We start from the raw sequence: 20827 nt of genomic DNA, 5'->3' as shown, positions 1-20827 counted from the left end.
TGGTTTTTTTTTTTTAATCTTTTTTGTAAGATTTATTTATTTATTTAAGAAAAAGAGAGAGAGACGCGTGATCTGGGGAAGGGGCAGAGGGAGAGAGAATCTCCAGCAGACTCCCTGCTGAGCGCAGAGCCCAATGCAGGGCTCTATCTCGCGAAGCCAAAATCAAAAGTCAGACACGTAATCGACTGGGCCACCCAGGGTCCCTCATCCTGTATTTTTATCAACACTCTCTTCTCCATTTTATGGATAAGAAAACAGAGACTCAGAAATTAAGTAGTTTATTCAAGATCAAATAGCGAGAAGAGGATGACGCCAGGATGTGGACCTACATCCAACCAAGTCTGACTCCAAAGCCTGGTTCTTAACCTTTGTCCCGAGGGAGCCTTAAACCTCTAGTTTGTATGTTAGGTAAAGGGTCTTGGCAAGAACCTTACCGTAAAAGAATCTGTTATGTTTCCTTATAATAAATATTTTAGAGCCTGGCTGATAGGGAGAAGAACTGTGAGAACTCCCTTGTGACTATTACATTATGTATCCTTTTTGGGTGGCATAGAGAATGCTTAAGACCAGTGGTTTCTCTTCTTAAAATTAAATTTAAAAAATTACATAGAAAGCCCTTCCCTGGACATAGCTTACCCTACGTCACTGTTGTGTCCCATTTGGTTAACCAACTTAGCCAAGGACCTGATGATCATAGGAGAGAGAGTAGAAATTTCAGATCTGGTGTCTCCTCATGGAGAAATTTGATGGTTCATTAAAGTACACAGCAAGGCTGTCTGAGGAATCTATGTGTGAAGTCAAGAAAAATCTTTTTTTTTTTTTTTTGTAATTTGGGGACAGTAAAATGGAAGAGAAAAATTTTAACTTAATAGCTTACCCATGTGAAATAATGGTTTGGGGTGGGGGGAAAGGTTAGCATTGAAGAAACCAGAGTATCAACCACAGAAGTCCCAGTTTCTCCCAGACCAACAGAAGGGACCACCTTGCTTTGCTGGGCAGGACTTCTACTGAGACAGTCCCTCCTCTTTGTTGACACTGAACACTTGTCATGGGGCCTGTGGGTGACGCTAAGTTCAGCGGCTGGCTCTTGGTTTCAGCTCATGTTGTGATCTCACCATTGTGAATGTCTTCGCTCAACACGGAGTCTGCAGCAGATTCTCTCTCCCTCTCTCTCCAGCTTGCATGCACTCGTGCTCTCTCTCTCTCTCACATAAATAAATAAAATCTTCTAAAAAAATAAAAAATATAAAAATATTAAAAAAGTAATAAAATGCAAGGATAATATATGAATAAATAATATATGAAATGATAATGTATGAATAAAATTTTAAAAATTAAATATAAAAAAGAGTAACACATATTAAAGAGCTAGGAAGTCTGTGAACTGTATTTCCATGATAAACATTTAGATCAAAAGAGCTAGGAAAGAAGAGAAATGGAAATTGCATGTGAAGCGGCAAAGTGAAGGTTAAAAGCAATTAGGACACACAATTACTAAAGAGAACACTAAAAGCATAAAATAAGCTAGGACGAGTTGTTAAAATAAATAACATCAGCTAAGAACATACTTACAAAGATGATAAAACAGATCAAGTAGTAATAAAATAAGGAAGTGGTATAAAGCAGTAAATTAAAGAACAATTAAAACACAATAAGGATAGAAAATTAACAGGCTAAAATGACATTTAATAATTGTATTAATAACTAACACTTACTGACTTCTTGTGTGCTATGTACTTTATATGCATTATGTTATTTAACTCAAGTTTATTAAAACAATCAGGACATTTTTTTAAAAATGTCCAAAACACAGAAACAAAAAACATTCAGAGGTGGGTAAAACCAGGCATCGGAACAATAATAAAAACAATAAAATTAAAGGTGAGCAAAACAGACGTGCAGATACCCATTGGCATTCCTTGGCTAGTGTGATGATTTTTGCTGCTGAAGATCACCAAGAACCTAGCCTGGTGCTTCCCATCTAGACCATGAGTTCTGGAACCTTCTCTCCGCATCTTCTGCTACTGAGCTTGGTCTTTCTTAGAGGCAATTCCTGGTAATCAAAATTCTCAAGCAGTAGAATCCATAGCCCAGAACCCGTGGCAGTGGGCAAGGATCTCATAATCGCACTCAGTCTAGAAGATGTAGTCCAGGATCATCTTCTCCCGGAAGTACTTCTAGTCCCTGCAGACTGTGTCTACATAGTACTTCACAGGCCAGGTTGGAGTAGGAGTCCTTTTCTGGTGGTTTTCTTTACCTTCTCTCTAGACCCCCTGGTTTTATATCCCAGCCTTCGGTTCAGGCTTGGTACATAGCAGGTGCTTACTGCTTTTTGCTCTGAGCTTGCTTGAACCTATAGTCAAAAGCTTTCCCTTTCCTTTTATTTTTTGCTTATGTATTTGTAAACCAGCAAGCCGACTTGTGGCTGGACTTTCTGCCTACTTGGAACGCCTGCGAGCAAGCATATGCATTTTGGTGTTGTCCAGAAAGGCTCTCCCACACAAGAGTGAATTTTTTTTCTTATTTCTTTCTGTTTATCGCAGCCTGGTACACGTCCTTTACCTCCAACTTCTCTATTCCTCGTGCCCTAGGATCTCCACCAAATCACTTCCTCAGCCTTTTCTGGGTAGATATTCAGTGACCATACATCTGCTGCTCTTCCTTGTCTTTCCCATACTTTCTTCTGGAGCAGATATTGACTCTGTGGCCTTGAGCTTGATCTAAAGTTCACTCACTCACTCATTCGCTCCTTCGATCAGCAAGCATTTTCTTGGAATCTGTTATTACCCAGTTACTGCACTGGACATTAGGGCAGGAAAATGAAAAGGAGAGTCTCAAGCAATTCTGTATTTCATCTAAGTTGATTACTGTGTTTCACCTTCTTTGACCTTACTCTTTTGCGGTAAGGGAGAAACAGCTGATGAACATTCTTCGCAGGTAGTTATACTCTGAAGAGAGTTTTGAAATCATTTGCTAACTTTGTCTTCTCTAGGCGAGAGTCCCAGTTGCCTCCATCTAAGAAAGACCTCAGACTGGTATTTGACCACTGACTGCCCTGGCTTGTTCTCCAGTGAGCTCTGAAGATTAGCCAAGACCTTTCAAACACGCAAGACAAAGATCTAAATCAGATGTGGACTTTACCGCATACGCTTTGTCTAATTTCTACATTTACTTTTTATTTTCTGATTACAAATTAATATTAACTTAGAAAATGTGGAGAATGCAGGGAAAATCACACAGAAGGAAGTTACTGCTAACTTTTTGTTCTCCAGCCTTCTAGCATTCTGTGTGTTAAGTGTGTTTTGTGTGGGTGTAGAAGAGCTATGATCCTATCGAACATATCATTTTGTCACCTACTTATTTTACTAAAAATATACTATGAATATTTTCCATATCATTAAACATTCTTCTCAAACATAACTTTAATAACTGCACAGAAGCATGGTATGGGGAAAGTTCATAATTTACTTAATCAGTCTCTGGTGGAAGGGTTAGACTGTTTTTTTTTTTTGTTTTTTGGGTGGTGGTGGTGGTGGTTGTTTTTACTATTATTAAAAACACTTTGGCAAACAGTGTAATACAGAAAACTCAGTGTATATTTTCTGTTACTACCTTGAATACATTCCTAGACATGGAATTAACCATGACACCGGATCAAAGGTTACGATCTAGACTAAGGCTTTTGCGATGTAGGGAAACGTTTCTTCTTGAAACTTGTATGAACGCACAGCTCCCACCAGAAGTTCACGATCATTCCCGCTTCCTCACTCTCAGGAAGTGTCTTAGTAGTCTTTTAAATCTTTGTCACTTATCAAACTATAAAATGGCCTCTCATTTTTATTTTAATTTAATTTGTATCTCTTCGATTACTGGTAATATTGAACATTTTTCACATGTTTGCCAGCCTTCTATACATATTCTTGAAATGCTCATCCTTTCCTATTAATTTCCAAGAACTTTTATACAATAAGGTTATTATCCATCCTGCACTTGGCCAACATGTAGGAATACAGAGAAAACTCTTATTTCTCAGTGGACAGGGACTCCTGTGGAAAAAAGGTCTCATTCTGTCTCTTTCTGTGGAAAGTTCTTTAGTGTGAAAGGTGGATTTTTTTTTTTTTCTATTCTAGGAAAACTAAAGGCAGATCTATAATGTGTTGATCTTTTTAAAAAAAAAAAAAAATTAACGCTCAGTCTGAATTCACTTAACATTTTCTGTATTTCTAGTCTATGAAAAATCCTGGGGCTAGAAAACAGAACCTCGGAGATTTCTTGGAAAACCTAGAGATATGTTTGTTCATCAGTCAAAAATGTCCTTGACAATTTACCCTGTGCCGGAATTTAGGAGTTGCCGGGTATGTCCCTGGCTAGTTTGTAGTCAGGATGAAGAAAGCAAGCGATCGGGATTAACCAGCTTTCTTCGGACCGTAGGTCTAGAAAATGGTCTTCTGAGTGACGTGATGTCTTCTGGTGGTTTGGCTGCTGTGTCGGCCTCCCGGTATCTTCCTCGGCCACCTGTGAGGGAGCACGTTATTCTGAGCTGCAGAATTTTGACTCCTCACGGGCACCGTCCACCCCCCACCCTTCCCGCCCCGTAGCAGAACACACACAGAAAAGCCAGCTCAGACTCCCAAGCCCAGAGCACCAATGGAAGATCCCCACTGCAGAGGTTTCTGGAACGGCATAAAAGGAAAATATGGACATTCTTAAAAAATCAACCCACTCTGACACCTGGTTGAGAATCCCAGAATTAAGAGAGGCCATTCCCCAACCTCCGTGAAGGATCTCTGGGTTGGTAGCCCCTGAACTCTCAATTCTGCATTTTCAAGTCCGTGGATAGTTTTCAAGCACTTGCTCTCATTTTGTCGATAAAAGGAATGCTCAAAACAACAGTATCCTCCCCTACATAAACGAGTGCCCCGTTCTAGCACATTCCCCTCAACATTCTCCATCTGTATTCCCCTCCCCCCTAGCTTCCCACCATCCCTCCCCCTCCCCACCCTTCTGTTCGCTGTAATGACCCTGCAAACACTAAATGGCATTTGAGTGCATTAAGCAGCAAACTCTCCGGTGACATAGCAATTATGACTCTGAAATAGATTTGGTGCGTCACGGAAGATAAGGGTTTTGAAAGTTTCTGTTGTGATTATAGCCTGTAACTCCCACAAATAATAGGCTTCAAAATAAGAGGCTGCCAGTGGAGCCTTTGTGGCTTTGTCTCAGTGATGGCACGTAAATTGCTATTAATGTCCTAAGTGTACTTGAATATGCCAGTCTCTGGGATGTAGAGTTGGCTCGGTGTCTCTCTTTACGCGGCATGTCATTGTTGGTCTGATAATCTGGGGTAATTGCTGTCTCTTGGATGGTCAGAAAAGTGTAAGGGGCTGTAGCTTCCTGTGTGACGGTAAATAGCCCCAAGGTCTACGCCACACATTTCCTCTGTGTGTGTGTGTGTATGTGTGTTCTGTGCATAGTTACCGTTCATCGTTAAGGTGTATATATAATGCCTGTGTGTGCCCGGAGTAAATAATAGCTTTTCAGAAGAGCCAAAGCAAAATCAGAGGTTATAAAAATAAAATAAAGAATTGGGGGCTGTGTAGAATCAGCCAATCGGATAATTTATATGGAGTTAAAAAAAAAATACCCTTTGCTTGAATTATCCAGATTTAGCTCTATGCGTAAATACAATCTTCTGTTGTCTTATATATTTACCCTTTTCGAGTTTAAGCGGCATCTGTGCGTATGTGCATGTGTGCGTGTCGGTCTCTGCATTCTTTAGTTGTTGTATTTTCTTAACGTGTATGGGTTCTATATAAATATGATAAAGTCTGTGGAAATGTTGCGTGTTCATGAGCGTTGTATGGACGTGTGTAAGCGTCTGTGTGTTTTGGTGTATGCGGGTCTGAGTGCAGAGATGTTTATTGAGATATAAATACTTTCCTGCACTGAGGCACCTCTATTTAGCTAAATCAGGCTGAGCTTATTTTTCTTTGACAATGTTAAATAAAACAAATTTTAAGGTTTAACTTCCTGATGCACATTTCATCTAAGGACTCCATAAGTCTGGGACATGGAAACGTTCTGTGTAGCTGTCCGATTGGTATTTTTAATACAAGTAAGAAAGCAGCCCAGCCGTATGCCTGGAAATGCACACTCCATATCCTGTGCAAGCCGGGAAGGGTTCCCCCAAACCATCCCGTGTGTCTGAAGAGCCTTATGTGGCAGCATTCATTCTGGGCCTTCTCACAGATAAATTAGAAAGGATGGCACTAAGAAGGCGCCCAAATAGCTCTCGATCTCAGAGTTGATCTACGTGTGTATTTCCGTTGTGTGGTGCTGGGTGCTGGCAGGGTGGTGCACCCTGACCATGTGGCAATTGATGGTCTTGCGTTTGGGTGTTGACTGTCACCCCTTAGACAGCAGCTAGAGTGTGCACCGGAGGAGGCTGGAGACCATGACTGGTCAGAGAGTTCCCTGTTCATACCAAGTGGATGAATGCCAAATCCACTCTACAGGTCTGAGAGCAGGATTCTGCATTTCCAGTTACAATAACTTAGTCTCATCTAGCAAGATGGCACCGCACATGGTGGGGTCCCAGACCCCACCCCCAGGGGAGTAGGGTTTGTCTTGTCTGAAACCGAGTTTGGCTAGGTGAATTGAGGCGTAGGAGCGGGAGATATTAGAATCCCCTGAAGGACTCTTTTGAGGCTGGTCTCTTGGTACGTGCATTCTAGCATTTTCCTGGACAGCATAAAGATTCCCTGAAGGTGATCTGTAGCCAAGAGTCCCCTGCCTTCAGCCCTGAGCTGTGCTCTACATGTGGTGCCCACACGGTCACACGGCCTGACCTTTCGAAACTTGAGATATCCAAAAGCGGTGGCATATACCAAGGACTGAGTCTGGCAAATTCTAGTTCCCAAGTCCTAGTTTCCTCACCTGAGAAGTAGGAATAGGAGCTCCCACTGGGTTTATATACCATTATATACTCATCGACCAAAGTCAGAAACTTACTAGCACCATCCCTGCCCAATGACACAGGGAGGATGGGCCCCGGCCACCAGATGGCCATGTCCGCCCAGGGCGGGGACACCCAGGGAGGCTCTCAAAGCCACTTTCCCATTTAGGAAAGTGGGTGATGGTGTGTTTTGAAGAAGGAAGAGGTGACCTTCAGGCCAGGCTGTAGACAATAGCATGGACTTCTAGAGATCAGAGGACAGGAAGAGGCAAAGACACAGAGCCTCCCACTGGACTTCACTATGGGTTGAGAAGGAATCTCGCTTTGGCAGTGGGAAGTCTATCATTTCTCGGCAGCAGCTTACACTACCGAAGGTCATGTTAGCCAGGCAATCCGTTCTCTACCAGGAATGGCTGCTTCACTGCTGGGTTTTTTGTTTGTTTGTTTGTTTGTTTGTTTGTTTTTTTCACATCCAGACCTTCAGAGCAAAATCTCAGAGCTCAGGAGGCGGTGGCTAGAAAGGGATATGCTGGTGGGACTTGGCTGTTAGGTCACCAGGGACTGACCTGGTGGCAGGTGGCAATCGGGGAGGGTGGCCACAGCAGTCAGGGGACCCTGGAAACGGGGATGCCTGAGCCAGTGGCATGGGACAGACCAGGGAAATGTGGTGGCGGCTCGTGGTTGGCTGGAGCTGAGGTTCTAGAGCAGAATTTGAACTGCAAAAGCAAGTCACTCTCTCAGTCTCAGCTGAACTGTGAGAAATAGCAACGTGACCCAGTGGCAGGTGCATACTCGGCAAAGGTGTTGTCACAGCAGAGACACGCCTGTATGGAGATATAGGTGCAAAAGGTCAGAGCAGGACCCACAGCGACACTGACTCTGAGTTGTCTGTGGTACCAGAGGAAGCCAGAATAAAATATTTCTGGGGTTGAGTGTAGATGTTGATCCCCAATAGAATTGCCGGCATCTAGCAAATGAAAACACTGCACGCCACCGACTTCGACGAGAACGTTCCTTGTTGTTTATCCAAAATTTGGGAGATGGTCTATGCTTTATCTGGCAACTCCAATCCCAGATCCCAAGGTAGAAGCTGCATCTGCATGTGGGTCTCAACCCCAGAGAGGGAAAAGATGGGGAACATTCCCGCAGGCCACGCAGGGACAATGTCTGTTTCCCACATTTCTGTGATTCCCCCTGATGAGGCGACCAGAAGGCCGTTCCAGATGTAGGGGGTGGTGATATCTTCCTCCTCCCTGTGCCCCAGGGAGAAGACTCCTTGTTGAGATGGTGTGCAGAGCTGCGGAGCTGCTACAGGCAGGATCCAGTGCTTTTTCAGCTGTTTTTTAAAGAAATAAAACAGAGCAGTGTCAATCTACATTCTTCTTCCTTACTTGGGATAAGCTTTGAAAGCACCAGATCTCCCAGATGCCCGCTTAGAAAAGTTCACTCCTTAGGTGTAAAAGCTACCCTGAACCTTAACCCCTTCTCTGCTTTAGCCCTTGACTATTTCCTGGGTGTACACGGCTCTTCACATGTCGTCAGACTGAACTGTGGAGGCCCCAGGTCTGGTATCTGTCCAGACCCACAACGGAGCACGGATGTTCTCCTGCCACTGAATATTTACTTTTTTGTGTGTACCCCCCCCCCAGAGAGATTTATTAAAATCTGTGCTGCCTCAGGCACAGTGGTTGGCCCTTTGGAAACAAAGCTAAGTCCCACAGGCCTCCTGTCATGGTCTGGTAGGTGAGACAGACACAGAAAGGAACCGGTGCCATATGGCGGCGCAGGGGCGGACGGGGAGCACAGGCAGGAGAGTGCGGCGGGGGGCGAGGGAGCAGGGGTGGGGGGCGAGGGAGCAGGGGTGGGGGGAGGACGACACACCTGCAGGAGGAAGAGGCGTGGCCAGAGGGCAAATAGGGGCACAAGGATACTTCGTCTCAACCTCGAAAACCAGCCCACGGTGTGAGTGGCCCGACATTGGATGAGTGGAGTCTCCACGGAGAAGGAAGCAGGCAGGGAAGGACTGCGCCGCGCGAGGAGCTTCTCAGTAGCCGGATGTGGCGGAAGTAGGCAACACAAGCGCTGGGCCGGGGGGTGAGCGGGATCCAGGACGTGGTGGGCCTCACCTCACCAGGACATTGAGCCTTATCTTGCGGGCAGTGGGAAGCGGTTGGAGGTTAAAGAGGGAGATCAGAATTGCAGTTTGCAAAGCTGGCTCTGGTGACAGCTGGAGATAGGACTGGAGAGTGTCAGACCGGGCACGTACGGGCTTCCTGCTGTAAACCCCCCCCCCCAGGGAAATTTTGAATATTTCGTCCCTGAGGGGACTTTCCAACAGCATCGCTTTGCCCCGAGCATCCTTTGGTAAACGCTCGTGTGCAATCTTGGGAGAAGTGTGTGCCTATCACGGACACCTTGTTCTCCCACCTTTCTGGAAAAGTGGCAGATCCAGGACGTGACCCCACTGGGTGAGCTGATGTCTCCCCCAACCAGTCGTGGTTGTGTGTATTTGTGTGTGTCCCTGTGCATGCTCGTACTTGTGTGTGTGTGTGTGTGCGCGCGCGCACCTAGAGAGGGCGAGAGGGTGCATCCTTGTTTCTTTGTGTTTCTTCCTGGCCGGCCCCACCGCAGCCAGGCGACTGAGGGCCCGGAGCGTGCCCACCTCCTCCCCCAAGCTCCGGGCGTCTCTGGTAATGGCATCTGGCCCGTATGCAGATCGAGCTCTACTTGGTGCTGACATCAGGCCATTTGTGGCACCTCAGCGCATTTCTCAGTTGCAAATGAGAGTTTCTTAGTGCCAGGCTCGCTTGGGCTGTCACAGCTGGTGATGAATTCTCTGCGTCCAGTGTGTGCTGCTAAGGTGAGCTCAGAGGAAGAGCGGGAAGGAGCAGAGGACAGGAGCAGTGGCTCTCGGCCCAGCGGCCACCATGGGGAGGGAGAGGCAGGTGGCCCCTGTCCGGGCTTGGGAAGGTGGCGGAGAGGAGAGAAGTCAGCGCTTCGGATGCCATTCTGGGTTCTCATGTTTCGTCCGGAGAAGCCACATGGCCGGTCCCCCTCCTCCATTGTTCCGTTCCTGGCGTCATAGCAGGCCTTCTGGGCCTCCTCCTCCAGGAAGCCCGTGCCTTGCCTTATCCAATAGAGGGGGTCCTGGCAACCGTGGGGTGTATCAGTTATGGACCAAATTCATTCAGGTAGGATGTCAATAGTCGTTTTTGTTCTGAAATAATTTTGTTCCCAAATACCTTTTGCTTTGATTTGTGTTTGGAAGTCCAGGTTTTTTTTTTTAATCTGGGAAACCAGCTGCACGTTATCTTAATTTTATACTCTGTTAGCTGCCTCCTCCCTGAGGCCCTGCGATGAGACTGCCACCAGCTTGGGCTTCCTCTTGGTGGAATTAAATCTGAGCCCAGGTCTCACCTCCAGCCTCTGCAGGCCACGGGATCGCCTGTAGGACTGGATGCAGATGTAAACGCTCTTCCGTTCGCGAGGTTTGTAGAGCTAATAGGGACACTAGGTTTTGCAGGATTCCCCTTCCCACCCCTGCCAGGCCTCCTGGGCGTTTCCAGCATCAGCATTTAGAAGCGAGCATGTCCGTTACAACGGGGACTTTGCGTCGGAGCATTAAGGCAGAAGTTGGGGTGCAGAAGAAAAATAAAAATGAGTCTTATTTCTCATGAACTAGTCTCGCCACCCCTGTGCAGCGGCTAATGAGAGCATCCTTGCGGCTCCCTGCTCCCGCCCCAGACATAGAAAAACACACCAAGGTGGGGTTTCCTGCTTAATATGCACCCGCAGTCAGGACGCAGGAAGGAATTGCTCCCCAGGGTTAAGGCGCCAGTAAGCGAGGTCAGCTCTTTCCCAAGACGGAGCAGCCTCCCAGCGGCTTCCATTAAAGCTGGCACCGTGGGGCTAAAGCAGCCAGAGTGATTTACGGGAAACCTGGTTCCGTGGGGCTTGCTGGCCTTTCTGATCGAGGAGGTGTGAGCTGCAGGGGCAGCAGAGCCTGGGCCAGGGTCTGAAGCACCTCCGGAGAGAGGGGTTCTTCAGCCGTGTCCGTGATGGGCAGGCGTATTCCAGAAAGAGCTGGTGGTCCTCTAACTTGAAAACTGGACACCGCGGGGTCTTGAATGTGGCAAGCAGTAGGGGGTCATTGCTGGGATATCCTGAGGGAGGATGAGCTGCTCTTCCCCGTGTTCCTGGGTCTCGAGGGCAGGGGAGGGGGCGTGGTTACGGGAATATGGGACCTTAGTGTTAATAAGGGGTGGGGGGTCCTGGGCACGCTGGGACAGTTGGTCGCCCAATCTGGGGTGGGCGTGTGTGTGTGTGTGTGTGTGTGTGTGTGTGTGTAGAGCAGGAGTGGAAAAAAAGGCAGCCAGAGATTGATTTTATGTATTTGTTTTTAATAGAAAGTCTTCTAGATTCTCCTTCACCAGGCCAACTAGCATAATTAAAATGCCAGTTTTGATATTGGCTTGGACTAATTCCTGCCTCTACCATCTGTGAGTTCCCTGTATCCTCTGGCATCATGCGCACTGGTCTGAGAAAACAAAACTTTTTCAGATGTCTCCTGTTCGAGTTCTTTCATCTCAGACACGAATCAAAAGGCGTCTCCCAGAATCTTCTGGTCCACGTAGAATGCCTGCCAGTTCCTTCCTAATGAGACGCCACAGGGCTCATTTTCTTGACTAATGGCTTTCTTTGGGGGCACCCCTTATTGTTATTTTAATGAGATTGGAGCATGGCTAAATAATGGTAATAGTGGGGCCTTAGGAGCAGGGTTGCGAAACTCCTTCGTGCCTCGTACTCTGACTCTGCCTCAGATGCTGACTGCCTCCCCGAGCTTCCGCATCTACTTGTCCCCCACCGGGTCGATCCTAAGACCTGAGTTTTTTCCCCTTGTACCCGCACTTGACTCTCTGCATCGTGACTCTGTACTTAAGAAACCTCTCTCAGGTTTTCTTAAAAGCCCATACCGCTCGGCAAACACACACATACGCCCACATAGCTGGCCATTTACTTATTGACTTATCTGTCTCTCTAGTAAACACACACATGTGAAAAAGGACGACTAGGACAGACAGGTGTCAAAATACTAGCAGCTAACTGGTTTTGAGTGGTAGGATTATGGATATTGTACATTGTGTATTTCAAGCTTGTTTTCTTTTCTCCGTATTCCATCGCATGTAGGTCGCAAATATTCTTTTTGAAAATATTATATGAGCGTATCTTTTATAACCAGAAAAGATCAAAGAATTAAGGGATTTTCTTTGGGGTAAAAGAAATATGATTGCTTTTCCCCATCTACCCATATGGCACCAGCATACATGTTCTTGGTTGTGAAGGGAGACTAAGCTCCCGTCACCCCTGTGACCAGCCTGCATTAGGACATGGAATTAATTCTGTTCTTGATTCTGATCATACTACAGCAGCTTGGCCCCAGAAAGAGAGCAAAGAAAGAACTGTAAACGAAAGAATTCCCATCTCCCCTGCTTGTTCCCCTTCCAATCCCTGACCAAGAGCAGGAGAAATGTGCTGGGCAGGGAGAGGGGGTGGGAGGAGCTGCTTGACTCCTTTGGGAGATGGAGCTTTGGAGTTCCGAGCAATTATTCTTGGGCCCCTGATGGAGGTGGAATGCCCTTGGCATTTCCCAGGGTGACCCTTTGTGCTCTTGGTATCCAGACCTGCTCCTTAGTGAGGTGTGGGGGAAAAAAAAAAATAAAGACTGTCCTTGTGCAGAGGGAACTGGTAAGAGCTGCTATGAATTCAGCACCTGGCTTTCCAGGGAAGATTGGAGCATCATGTGGGTGAGCCAGTGGGAGGGGAAAGAAAAAAAAGCTAAGTGGATGAGAAGGGCAGAGAAAAAGGAGCCCAGATTCAGAGGTTCAGAAGCCTGTGTTTCTCAGTCATAACCCAGATGCCTGCTTTTCTCTCTCACATCTCTGCTTTCTTATGAAGGAAACGTGAACACAGGTTTTCAGCACCTAGGTGTCAAGCATGTGCCTCGGTACCGTGGAATTTTCTAGAGCACAAGCTGTGGTCCCTCCCAAATGGCAAGAATATTACCTGCCCCATGTACCCTAAGTATTTAAGGGAATCAAATGAGTGGAGAGTACAGTGGAAAATGATTTACCAGGAATGCCTAACACCTGGTCTGTTCAACATTAACATTTTCGGAGGTGAGGTATATTAACTTCAAAGGAACACGGCAACTGGGGAGGCAAAGGCATGTTAGCACACTTCTGTTTCAATGCTTTAAAATACATAAACAATCATGAATTATGTATCATGAGTTGACCACTCTAACAAATCATTCTTCAGCTATTTTAATGGTGGGATATTTTCAGCTAGGGGTGTTCGTTAAAACAAGTCCTTTAGAACAATCCCATTGTTTGGATGCTTCTCGATTTGGAGTCTTAGAAAAAAACGATCTGTTGGCTCACCACCTCTCTAGATGTATTTATGCAGAACTGCCCTTAGTCCACCTCTGTTTCACCTGTTTGAGTCACCTGAGTCACATTCTGTACTTTTCAAGGCCCACCTCAAAGAGTACCTTTTCCCTGATGCTTTCCCTGATGTTCCCCCAAGATGGGAGGCAATAGCCTTCCCTGAACTGCCATAACAGCGGGGCTGTACCATTTATTAGGCTCTGCCTTGAATTATAGTTCATTCATATGCATGTCTTATCCCCCTCCTTGAGGACATGAACTGTATCTCACTCACCATTGTATGCCTAGGAGCAACTAGTACAGAACCTTCCACAGAGCAAGTACCTGGAATCGTGTAACATACGGGACAGCAGGGAAAGGCCTTAGAAAGCATTTGGACACCCTTTTTATTTTTCTAAATGAGAACCAAAGGCCAGTGAGATAGACATTCTTCGCCAGAGTCAACAGCTAGTCCTTGCCAGACTCAGAACTAGAACTTAAGTCCTTTGACCTGTCATGCCTCTAGAGCACACACAATGATCATCCGACAGCTTGGATTGACTCAGAGTATCTTTGAGAAGTGGGAGGTATTAACCTTGGGTCCAAAGGCTCACTGGAAGGACCCATACTCATCTGAGGGGTGGAGGGAGTATAATCAACCACAAGAACAGCTACCCAGCCGAGAAGTGTCCCCATGTGCCAGGCACTGTGGTAGGCCCATTACACAAGTTGCCTTGTTGTCACTGTCTGCTCAAAATGGCCACCCGATCTCAGAGAACTGACTTCTCTCCCTTTTTCCCTTCTAGGCTAATGGAGGTTGGCAGGATGCTACTACCCCTTCATCAGTGACCTCCCCTACAGAAGGCCCTGGCAGTGTTCACTCTGATACCTCCAACTGATCTCCCAGCAATCGCATCCCGGCTGACCCTGTGCCCCAGTCGGGACAGGGCCAGGAGGGAGGGTTTCTCTCCCAACGCTGAAGCGGTCAGACTGGAGGTCGAAGCAATCAGCAAACACAATAAGAGTCTCCTTCTCTTCTCTTCTTTGGGATGCTATTTCAGCCAATCTGGACACTTCTTTATACTCTCTTCCCTTTTTTTTCTGGGTAGAAGCCACCCTCCCTGCCTCCAGCTGTCAGCCTGGTGTCCGCCATCTTTCCTGTCCCCTCCCTCCTCTGTCCTAGACTCCCTGGGTCCCTGCCCTCTATGACATCACGGAAGGATATTTTCAACAATTAGAGGAATTTAAAGAGGAAAGAAAATAATAAATGTGTTTGTATGTTTTCATGCTGGTGGTTTGAGGAGCCAAATTTACCTCACTCGGATCCCTCGCTCCCTCTGTTAACAGGCAGCCCTTCTCTTGTTTCTCTTCTTACTCTCACTACCTCTTAGCAGGAATGCGCCACATTGTCCCACTCATTCCAGGCCCCCTGCCCCCTCTTTCTCTTCCCTCCCTGGGCTGGTTCTCCTTAGAACACTTCCTCCTCTTCCTTCCCAGCCCCAGCTGTGCCCCGGGGACTGCCATAGCTGGGTTTCTAAAGGTGCCATGTTTTCTAGTCTCAGCTCCACAAGGTGGATTCCGAGGCAGGAAGTCTAGCCTCGGAGAGGACATAAGCAACAAGAAGGGCAGAATTCTTGGAGGCTTCCTCCTTCTCCTAACAGCTCTTGGTTACAGAGGCACAGTCTTTGGAGACCACGTAACACCTAGTAAGGAACGTCCAGAACCTACCGCAAAGCCAGATCTGAATGGGCACGGTGATGAACCACTAAGGAGTAGAAAGTTCTTAACCTGCAGCCCTTCAACTAATCCTACACACACACACACACACACACGTGCACACGCACACCCAGGCACATGTCAGCATATGCACGGCTTCACACATTCATTTTCTCCCAGTCACTCATGTGCCACATTCAAAGACCCACATTAATAACCAGCAGTTTGCCTTGTGAGCCCAGGAGAGGGAATTAGCAACTCTGAGTGAAGGTCACTGGCGCAGAGACACAGTATGTGCTGGGGCTTCTGGGACCTGTAGCCCCCCAGCATGCCCACACACCAGAACGATATCCACAGGACTCCATCATAATGGAGGCTGTTCCTGTTCCTGCCACCTCTGGAGCGCTCAGGGAGCCACACCTAGTACTTACGATGTCTATAATGGATTTGGGTCTATTCTGTTTTTGGTTTTCTATGGGGGGCGTTGCATTAATTATTCAAAGTGTTAACATGGCACCATGTTCTTGTTCCGGAGGGGTTGGAGAAGATCACGGCTTAGGCAGATTTTGCTAGCTTCATTTGAAAATCTGGGAGCGATGGGTTTCGAAAGGGGGAAGTAATGTTTTGAGTGGAATTGTCACAGTGACTTTCATTTCCTTGGAATATCTGAGAGGAGAGTACTAGAAAGCCGTTCTGTAGTGTCACCTGAGCTTACAGTCCTCATGGCCAGCTGCCCCAGTGAAGAAGATGGTGGCTCTGTAACCCGACTGTGATGGGAGGTGGTCACATCTCTCCGTGCCTCATTTTGTTCATCTGTAAATTGAGGATTATGATGCCTGGCTTACCAAGAGGCTGGTCAGAGACTGAAGGGATCGGTTTCATTCATATCCCATCCGTAAATGGGAAGTCAGGGGAAGTGTCATCCCTGAGACAAGTGGGTTTGTGCCATGGCAGGGCAACATAATGGTTTTCCTGTTCCAGCTTCGGGTTACCATCAATACCCTTGATGACAAAGAAAAGAAGGGGTATTACTGTTGCTTTTTTGTTTGTTTTGGTCGGTTTGGTTTCATAGACTAGAGCTAAGCCTCCACACTAGAAAAATAGGACCCGGTTCTCTTAGTTTGTACTTGAATCCAATATGTGGCCTTGTAAGTGCTTAGCCCCCTGTCCCATCTACTCTGTTTGAGAGACCTGTGGGTGAGAGAGAGGACACTGAGGGGGAAGGGTGGCCCGCTAAGGAGGTCATGGAAATGGTGCATGGCGCTACAGTAATGAACAGAAATTGCTCCTGTGTATATGCTGGGGAGAGGGGAGACCTAAGAAAACAGAAGGTGTGTGAATTTGAAGGAAAGGCAAAAAGTAAGTCTTTGGCAAGATGGAATTATGCCTTGATGACGAAGAGCAGTGGAGAGACTGTGTCTACTGACGTGTGCCCCCAATCACAGCCGAGCTCAGTAGAGGGGCGTCCCGGCAGGATCCATCTTGTGACAACCCTGTTGTTGTAGAAGCAGTGGAGAACCTTGCTCAGTGTCAGGGGCACACAGGAGCACGGCTGGATCACATGCCTGACCACACAAAGTACAGAAGAGACCCAGCACGGTTCTCTTGGCACCAGGAAGAAGGATTCCAGATTTGGGTTGAATGGTTGCCATTTTAAGTTGATGAAACAGATCAGAGCAGAGCTACATTTGCACAGACAGTTTCTCTCCCCGAAGGAGTTTGCACGGAGTCTCACCTCGCCCAGCATCTTCCCTCCCCACTCAGACCTCTCTGTTCCAGTTTCCCGCCCACCCCCACCCCCCACGCCCACCGTCACATCCAACATGGCAGCCACCAGATCCCCCTGACAGGAAGCAGAGCATGGGAACTCTGGCAGCAGAAGGAAGGGGATGGAAAGAGCGTGCCTCTGGAAATCCAGCTCCCTGGGAATTCCTATTCGGTCAATCCTACAGACACCAAAATGTACCCCAGGCCTCCTGCATTTTCTGATGGGAGTGGGAACTCCCCGTTGTCCCTGGCAGCCGATTTCCCCTGAGTAATACTAGCCCTTGGGATTGCCTATCTTGTAACTCTCCATCTCATCCTCCTTTTCACCCCTAACTCTTCCCCCTGGCGTGGAACCGATGCCTGTGCAGTACTTCTGCCAAGTGGCACCTTCCTTACGTTGACTTTCTTTATTTTTTTCTTTTTTTAAATGTTGCTGTGGTGGTGGTTCTTTATTTGCTGGTTGCCTTCTCTCACATACCTTTACCCCCCACACACCTTTTCCTTCTGAGTTTTATTTTTCTGCCCAGAAAAACCTGACTTCGATACCAAAAAAGATGAAACTACAGAAACTCAAATTTAAAAAAAACTTAAAAAAAATACAAAAAAATACTCAACAATTCTTTCAGCTTTATTAACATTTTCCATTGTTTCTTGCGACTTGTGTCTCGTTCTTTGTAGTATTGATGATGAACATTTGATAATGAATGTTCTTGTATATTCAGATAAAGAAAAAAAAAACCAAAAAAGCGGTCTGAATTTAATAGTGTTTATAATAAAAATTTTTAAAATGACCCTCATAGCACGCAAAACAGGATGGGGGGGCTCCCCCTCTTCTTTCTGTGACAATACACATCATTCCTGCGTTCGTTTTTAACACCAAACTACCTACATGAATCATTTCCCCATTTTTCTTTTATTTTCTTGCATTTGTGAATTAGTTCAAGAATGCTAGAAAAGTGTCGAGTTGTGCACATTCATTTCCTGTTTCACAATGTTTAAAAGTGACAGTAATTCATTTTGTAAACTAAAAAAAAAAAAAGGTTGGGATAGTGAGCATAATAGGTACAACCTAACACGTTATGTTTATTAACTTTGAGACCCAGAAATAAATTCTTTTCTTTCTTTATTTCTGCTCTTTAAAATATAAAAAAAAAAAAAAATTATGTTTTGTGTTACTTTGGGTTGTTTTATGGAGGGGGGGGGCTTTTTTTTAATTGTCAGGATTATGATCTTGCTGTTTTTATTCCTTACGTCATGTATATGAGGTGATGTGAAAAGATGACATTTGTAGAGTAGGTGGGTTTCCTTGTACTTCTACTTCGCTCCAGAACTCAGTTGACTTCAGAGACAAAGATGAAGCCCGAGTGGATGGCCCATCACTCACCTGCGTTTCTGGAGTGAGTGGCAGTTCCGCAGTCCCTGAGGGGGAAAAAAAAAAAAAAACAAAAACCACAGGGACCTGGGTTCTCCTTCCAGCCCTTTAAAAATTCAAGGAACTGGCCTGGGAGACCTTTGAAATGGTAGGGAGAGACTTTTTGCCTTTGTTGACCGTGAACGTCATGACGAAGTGCTTTCTTTTCTTTCTTGTTCAATAACAACATTCCGGGAGCCCTCTTACAACAGGAGAGGATTTTTTTTTTTTTACTTCCAGAAGCATCCCACAGACATCCTAGTGTCATGGGGTCTGGGCTCCATAGACGAGATCCTGGAGGCTGTCCCTGGGGTCATTCGGCCTTCTGAGCCCTGTAGCCCCGATGTTGGATGAAGAGTTGAGAAACTGAGCCTGACTCGGGGCTCTCCTTTTAATGCTGCGAGGTCAAGTTTGATGCCTTGACAGCATACGTCTTACTACCCTCAGGCTGCTGAAAAGCCAGTGGTTAAACTGGCTTGATTTGGAATGTTTTTATTAGTCATGGGAGAAAAGAAAGCAGTATATTCTGGAAGAAACTTACCTTAAACATCTTTCATTAAACAAAAGATGGAAGTGTCCGGAAAGCACCTAGAACATAAGCAGGAGAAACGAAGGGGAAGATGCAGGACTGTGGGACAGCGCGTCGCAGGTGTTTCTGCCAGACACCCGTCCGCCTGTTCCTGAGTCAACAAAACAGTGACGAGCTTTTCACATCACCTTCATAGTTTCAACACCCAGCTCAAAGCTTTCTGGAATCTTTTATTTTTTGTAAACTTTTTTTTCCCCCTTTTGTTAAAATGAATAAAACAGTCAATGTTTTCCCCCTTTTCTCTCTTATTACTTCCTTATTTTTCGAATTATTTTGAAGTGCTTTCCTTCGGTTGTTGGTTTTATTCTCCCGCTCCCCTCCCCTGTTCTTATTACTCAGAGTATAAACCTGCAAAGTTCTGCTCTGTTTTGGTTTTGAAAGTTTAAGCTTTTCTGCTTCTGTGAGAGCACAGGCTTCTGTCCCTTTTGATTCCAACTGAACTTTTGTGTTCTCTAATGATACTAACATGGTGTAGGTTTTGCAGTCTCCTAATTTGTACTGGTAATGCATATTCCAAATAAATAGTTTCTTTTGTTGCAAAAAAATATATATATACTTGTATTTTGTGTAACTTTCTTCTCTTATGTGCTGGCAACCTTGGCTTCCCCCAAACTAGGGCTGCTGTTAGGGTGAATTAGGTTTAAACTATGTCCCTAATCGTTTTAAAGCCTACCTACCAGGGCAGGGGGGCAAGTGACCTCGCCTATGAAGTCAGAAGGAAGAAAGGGAAGAAGGAGGGGAACTTTTATGGGCCATGATTGGCAGCACCCTATCTTGTCTTCTTGCCAGTGACTGGCTGCCACCCACCAGGCACTGGTTTAAAAAAAAAAAAAAAAAATTACCAGGGAGATTTTCCATAATAAATTCTAAGTTTTTAAGTCACAGCTGTTTGCCCAGTGCTTCCCCTTTCCTTCTCTTGTGTCCGCTGGGATCTGGCCATAAGGAAAATCCTGGCACCCAAGAGACGGTTCGGAGGAAGGACTCTGGGTTATGAGTAATACTCCGTTGTGGAGTATCAGAGGTATGTGAGATGTTACTGGTATAGAGCCGTCCACCTCCCATGTGTCACGTCTACCATCCCATGAAAGCCTCCCCCCCCCCATTCTTTGCACTCATACTGTGCCCCTGACCTTTGGGTTCATGGCCTGTTACAGTGTTTGGTGTCCCAGACATGAACACCGTCTTCCCAACCAGGCGCAGGTTGGAACTGAGCTGGCGTTTGGCGTGTCGCCCCTCCCGGGACATCGTGTGGACTCTTTTCTTGTTTCCACACCCTACGTCTCCAGAGCCCCAGGGAGGCAGGCATGGGTTGATGTATTGAATGAATGAATCGCTCATCCTCTCATCCCAGTGGTGATTCTAATCCATAGAAAATAGATCAAAGGGTTGGAGAGTCCATGAGGATCCAATGATCGTTGTTATTAGTAGACAAGCAAAAAGCCCAGTTGCGTCACTGGCACAAGGCTGTCTACCCCTGTTGACTTGGAGAACATCGCCAGCAGCCAAAGTGGAGGTCCCGCCTTCCCTCTTCAAGCCTGAACATTGGAACACACTTGTGGGAAGTGTGTGCGTGCCTGCAGGCTCGGATTATTTCCTTTTCCAGTTGCACGAAAAACTGTGGACCCGACCCTTCCCCCCACTTTAGTACTTGGAGTGATACTAAACTGTTGTAACAAGTAGACCAAACATGGATGATGCCTCACATTCAATACAATCTATTTCTTACTTAGGTAATAGGTTCGGGCCAGCATTCCCGGTCAGGGTCCCTCTTCTCAGTGGCGTGATTCCAGCACCCAGCTCCTTCTGCTCTCTGGTTCCCGCCTCTAGCTGGCAGAAGGGAAAGCAGGAAGCGGGCTCACCGTGTCTCAAAGCCTTTGACCGAGACCTCCCTTCCACCCATTTTCTTAAGTGCAAGGGGTTGGGGTGGGGGGGTGGGGCTGTGAGGATGATCAAGTGGTCCCTGG

At 46.3% G+C, this 20827-nt stretch overlaps 1 protein-coding gene across 5 annotated transcripts in view; it reads left to right on the top strand.

The window, feature by feature from the left end:
• Nucleotides 1-19408, top strand: part of PBX1 (PBX homeobox 1) — a 277953-nt gene extending 258545 nt beyond the window's left edge. For all 5 annotated transcript variants that reach the window (XM_004751432.3, XM_004751431.3, XM_013055543.2 and 2 more), the window contains one exon: nucleotides 14187-19408. In XM_004751432.3, coding sequence (XP_004751489.1) covers nucleotides 14187-14279 — 93 coding nt within the window. In that variant the 3' untranslated portion in view covers nucleotides 14280-19408. The remainder of the gene's footprint in view (nucleotides 1-14186) is intronic.
• Nucleotides 19409-20827: the final 1419 nt, after the last annotated feature.

This window comes from Mustela putorius, unplaced genomic scaffold, assembly GCF_011764305.1.
Source record: "Mustela putorius furo isolate JIRA1106 unplaced genomic scaffold, ASM1176430v1.1 tig00000508_pilon_pilon_pilon, whole genome shotgun sequence".
Taxonomy (NCBI): Eukaryota; Metazoa; Chordata; class Mammalia; order Carnivora; family Mustelidae; genus Mustela; species Mustela putorius.
Note: the sequence above shows the minus strand (reverse complement) of the source record. Positions and strands in the feature narration are given on the sequence as shown.